Source organism: Anarrhichthys ocellatus, unplaced genomic scaffold (assembly GCF_004355925.1).
Source record: "Anarrhichthys ocellatus isolate YVR2014 unplaced genomic scaffold, GSC_Weel_1.0 scaffold840, whole genome shotgun sequence".
Lineage (NCBI taxonomy): Eukaryota > Metazoa > Chordata > Actinopteri > Perciformes > Anarhichadidae > Anarrhichthys > Anarrhichthys ocellatus.
In genome coordinates this window covers 1-5,741 of record NW_022280814.1, presented here as the reverse complement: position 1 = coordinate 5,741, position 5,741 = coordinate 1, and the positions used below count along the sequence as shown (strand labels likewise).

General features: G+C 34.6%; 1 protein-coding gene across 2 annotated transcripts in view; it reads left to right on the top strand.

The window, feature by feature from the left end:
* Positions 1 to 5,730, top strand: part of LOC116377052 (V-set domain-containing T-cell activation inhibitor 1-like) — a 10,421-nt gene extending 4,691 nt beyond the window's left edge. For both annotated transcript variants that reach the window (XM_031838586.1, XM_031838587.1), the window contains 3 exons: positions 660 to 935; positions 3,060 to 3,335; positions 5,154 to 5,730. In XM_031838586.1, coding sequence (XP_031694446.1) covers positions 660 to 935; positions 3,060 to 3,335; positions 5,154 to 5,320 — 719 coding nt within the window. In that variant the 3' untranslated portion in view covers positions 5,321 to 5,730. The remainder of the gene's footprint in view (positions 1 to 659; positions 936 to 3,059; positions 3,336 to 5,153) is intronic.
* Positions 5,731 to 5,741: the final 11 nt, after the last annotated feature.

Below are 5,741 nucleotides of genomic sequence, written 5' to 3'. Positions count from 1 at the left end.
TATATACAAACATCTCTTAAGTTTGTGTCAATAAAGGTTTATTTAAAAATTTAAAAGCGTTTTTTATAACGAGTAGAAATAATATTTATTGTACATTGTTCACACTTTTTTGTCCATCACAATGAAAACAACTCATTACAAACTTCATCCACTGAATCTTTAATTTAAATAAATATAATTCAAACTAAACATTGTTATTAAACAGCTCAGGAATAATAACATAAATCTTCATCTTCAGTTCAAGCTGTTATAGAGATGTTATGTTATGTTTAAAACTTATATTTTGCAAAAATAATATTATAAAAGTAAAAGACAACACTCTGGTCAAATCTTTCATGAATATAGTTCAACATATTGTCTGATTTATTTTCCATTAAGGCAGCATGATAAAACACAGTTAAGACACGATGACATCAGTGGTCTGCATACCTTTAGAAGAATCTTTATTTTATATTTCATAACTAGATTTAATGTGCAGATTTAATGTAACATTTACAGTCAGTTTAAAGGTTTTAAATACGATTTTACATTTATCTCTTTCTCTCTGATGTTTAAACCACATTTAAAACATCAGAGAAGACATGAAAGAAGCATCCTGGTATTATATTTTTATTCCTGTAATCAGTCTTTATAATCTATTTATTCTACTGTGTTCTCAGGTGCAGCTCCAAAGCCCTCCGTCGCATCACTTAAAGAAACAAAGGACTGGTCTCTGCTGCAGTGTGAAGCTCATGGTAACCCACAACCTGCAGTAGAATGGCAGGACAGTGATGGAAACAAACTTCCTGCTGACGAGCCAACGTTCTCAGTGAGAGGAGGCAGCTTCTACGTTAAACTCAACATCACCGTGACCAAGACGGACAATTATCGCTGTGTAGTGACTCAGAGGACCATCAACCATCAGATCCACGCTGAGACCTCTGTGCACATCAGTGGTGAGCTTCTTTATATAGATTATATAATATATATTCACTTTTACATTCAATTCATTCTAATAGTTTAAGTGTTACTTTAAAAATAAGTGACGTGGAGGCAAGATTCAGGAATGAAACAGGAGACTCAGAGACAGTAAACACGTAACAAAAAGAGTCCTTTAATAAACAGGGTAGCTTTAGACAGCTAAAGGGGGGCGAGGTCAAACTCAACAAGAGATTCCTCCCGGTCGGGGTCTTTGTTCTCCGGTCTACAGCCAGTGTGAGACGATTCCTCCGTCCTGTGTGGGCAGAGCAGAGGAGAGCGCCGAGTCCGCTGAATTACCTCTCGTCTGCTGAAGCTCCTCTCCAGAGGTTCAGGAGATCCTCGTAGTCTTCTGCCCATTCTGTCTGCCGCTGCTGCTTCACAGCCCTGTGAACATATGCTCCCTCTAATCACCTGATAGGCTGCAGGTGTGACCAATGCCACGTGCCTAGTGGCTGCAGCACCTGCACTGGATAGTAGACTCCCTCTATCACCTCCCCCACCCTGAGCTTGGGGATCCGCCTCCTGTGCTGTGTCTGCTCGGCTTTTCCCCTGGTTTGCCACAGTGTGTTCAGACTGAACTCAGAGTGAATTGTGGTGAAGACGTCACACTTAAACTCTGAATACATACAGTGATGTTTCTGGTAACAACTTGATTCCATGAAGTCACACTAAGTGTTTCCTGGATCACGTTAACTGGTGGAACAGTGCAGCTTCAGGACTGAACCACGACGAGTGAAAATAAATAAATAACTTTAATTCTTCTCCAGTGAATGAAGCAACAACTGGCTCTTCTCTCAGCTCAGTAAACAATTATAATAATAATTATAATAATAATTTGAAAGTTGTTGGTTTGTAAATGTGTCAGAAGTCTGAAAACAGGAGTTAACAGATGTTAACAGATGTTACACCATCAGGAGAATCATGAATGTGATCACATGACTTTAAAGTCATGTGATCACATTCGTGTAGAGAAATAAACAGTCAGATCATGTAAACAGACTCACAATGTTTGTTTGTTTAGTTTGTATTTATTCTCCTTTATTTATGTAGATGGACCTGATGACTTATGATGACCTCATTTAAGATGTTTCTCACTAAAAAGGAGGCGTGTCCTATCTGTGATGCAATGAAACATTTTGTTTCTAAACTAAATGTAAAGAAAATAAATTCCTGTATGTTTAAGTGACAGTTTAAGTTTTAGGCATATTTTGATAGTTATCGGGATAATAATGTGAATTATTTTGACAGGATAATCATGACATTATATTTTATATTGTCTCATGTCTAAACATGTCAGCAGTGTAATTTACAGATTTACAGTTGGGTATAATAATAATAAATAAATAAATTTAATTCTTCTCCAGTAAATGAAGAAACTACTGTCTCCTCTCAGCTCACTAAATAATCATAATAATAATATGATCATTTGTTCTGCTGCAAATTAATCTCTAAATATTAATAAGTAAATATTACAAAGTAATAAATACCTCAAATGCCATTTAATGAATGAACAAATAAACACTTTGTATCAGTGAAAATGTAAAACATCTTAATGTGACTCAGTTCTCCTTCAGGTTGTAAACATGAATTATCATTTAATAATTGTAGTTATTGTGAATATTAAACCTTCAGAAGCTGGTGAAGATCTTCTGAATGTATTTCAGATTAAAGATGAATTCAGATTCATAAATCATGATTCACAGCTCAATAATTCATCAATCAAACAGATTCATCAGATCTTTAGTGAGCTGGAACAGAAGAATTGTATTCAGACTATTTTATTCATAAGAGATGTGAAACAGGAGCCTTTATGGAGGATCAACCACACTGATCAGGTGTACCTAATGAAGTGGATGCTGCTCGTTAAAGACCTTTTAATATCTGACTTTAATAGAAAACACATTCACGAGATCACTGAAAGAGTTTAACGTCTTCTGTTAATAAACGAGATTAAATAGTTTCACTTTTAGTGAAAGTTAAATGTGTTTAAATATGAGATTATCTGTCAGATGATGATGGGATGTTTGATTTGAGCTTCTCACTTTCTCTCTGTCTTTAACTGTCTCTTATTGTTTCTATTGTTTCTTTTATCCTCACAGGTGCAGCTCAGGAGCCGTCCGTCACTTCTCTTGATGAAACAAAAGATGGAATGTTGTTACAGTGTGTCGTTCGAGGTGCTTCTCCAGACCTGAGGGTAGAGTGGGAGGACAGTGATGGAAACAAACTTCCTGCTAATGAACCAACGTTCTCAGAGAGAGGAGGCAGCCACGACGTCATCCTGCAGACTACTGTGACTCAGACCGGCCGCTATCGCTGCGTCACCACAGATCAAACCAACAAACGCACTTGGGCTGAGATCTACGTGTCTGTTAATGGTGAGATTCTTCCTCTCATTCCATATTTAATTTAGTTCTTCATGCTTTATTAGTTTTCAACAATGTTGTCGTTACTGAACTCAAAGTGAACTGTGAGGAAGATGAAGATGTGCTGTTGAGTCACACATGAATCATATAAACCACATGAGGACTCAAAGATGTAGATATGAGTTATTGATGTTTAGTTTTTTATTTCTGAACTAGAAACTAAACTTAAAAACTAAACTAAAAACTAAGATCAAATTTAACTCAAATATAAACAATCACACCTCCTGCTACTAGTCTGACAACATGGAGGCAAAGTGAAGCTTCAACTACAACACTTTGAGTTTATTATTATTATAACACTTTGAGATTATTATTATTATTAGTATAACACTGAGTTTATTATTATTATTATTATTATAACACTTTGAGATTATTATTATTATAACACTTTGAGATTATTATTATTATTATTATTATTATTATTATTATAACACTTTGAGTTTATTATTATTATTATTATTATAACACTTAGAGTTTATCATTATTATTATTACAACACTTTGAGTTTATTATTATTATTATTATTATTACAACACTTTGAGTTTATTATTATTGTTATTATTATAACACTTTGAGTTTATTATTATTGTTATTATTATAACACTTTGAGATTATTATTATTTTTATTATAACACTTTCAGATTATTATTATTATTATTATAACACTGAGTTTCAATGAGAGTCACTGATGACCAACATGAAGTTGACTTCACTGCAGCAGCTTGTTTCTTCATTAAAAGTAGAAGTGAGAGAGAAGTCGGCTTCATGTTGAGACTTGAAGTCAAACTGGAGATGAAAGAAGAGTGAACGTTTGCAAATGTGTCAGAAGTCTGAAAGCAGGAGTTAACAGATGATAATCATGACAATATGTTTTTATATTGATAAATTTAAATTTTCTGTGATTTAATGGCAATAAACGGAAAAAAAAGATGCAGAAATAACTACGTAATGATGCAGATTTATAAAAAATCAGAATTCATGTTTAGATAGTTCTCTCCACAAGACGACGAGATAAATCACTTTTAAAATACATGTTTTCTGAATGGAGTCTGGATCGATCGGTGCTATGCTAAGCTAACATTGTAGCAGCTCCATCAACACTCAACATAACATCATCCAGGCGTAAATACGGCAGCGTCTATTCATTGTTTGTACCATAGACAGTCTCTGGTTTACACACACACATTTATACACATAGTTTGGTCTCTGCTGATATGAGGTATCGTAGCGCTCTGATATTTATTTCCTGATTCAACAACATCAGTGATGAAGGAGGAGCATCTCAACGCTGATAGGTTTTAAAGACACAGCGTCACAAGAATTTGGGTCAATTTCACGTCATTAGAGTCTCAGATTTAATAAATAGAACAGGTTTCAGTTTGATGATATTTGTTCTGTTTCTCCTTTTAGGATCCAGATCAGAGCAAGACTCAGGTGAGTCTGTGATGAACTCTTTATACACAAACATCCTTTTGTTTTTAAAGGTTTGTTCATTTTAAATCCACTAGAGTTTGTATTTAATCTTCACTCTGTCTTCACTGTGGGAGAGAAACAAGACTTTATATCTATATGATATGAGACTAGATATCAAAGATTTAATATCTCATAAGGGTTTTTCTTTTAAGGGCTGAACTATAGTAAAGTGATCCAGACTTCTAGTAGATTCTATTATTTATATTTACTCACATAGTCATTAAATCCACATTACTTTAATCCACCTGTTAAACTGTGAAGATGATGATGATGATGATGATGTCTCTTCTCTTTCAGTTTCCTCCCCTGGATGGATGATTGTTGCTGCAGTTCTCGGTTCTGTTTTATTTGTTGGTGTTCTTGTAGCTGTGTTCGTATACTTTAAAAAAAGTAAGTTGAAAAGTATTTCATGTATTGTGTTCAACAGACTCTTGATCTCTTCTTCATGTGTTAGAGTTCTGTGATTATTGATCCATGTTGAATTAACCTGGTAGTCTCTCAGTTATCTGATGTTGTTTGATTTATTCTGACGGTTTGATGAATCAGTGAAGTCTGATGAGACCCGGTCAGGTAGAACACCTGGACCTGGATCTGGACCTTTCTGCCCCTTTAGACTAAAACACAACCATAGAGTTTCAAAATAAAACGGCGGCCATTTAACACGTCTCTGTTTTAGACACAATGAGTCAAAGTTGTTCTTCAGCTGGAAAAATACAGAAACAAACCAAAGAGGTCAGATGCTGGTCTGAGATCAGTTCCTGGATCTAAACTCAGGAACTCAAAGTCCTTTTTGTGATTTCCTGTTTGAAACATTTGAAACACTCAAAGACTTCATGTTTTTAGATATTTATCTTTGAGTGTTTTTCACAGATGAAACGTGTAAAA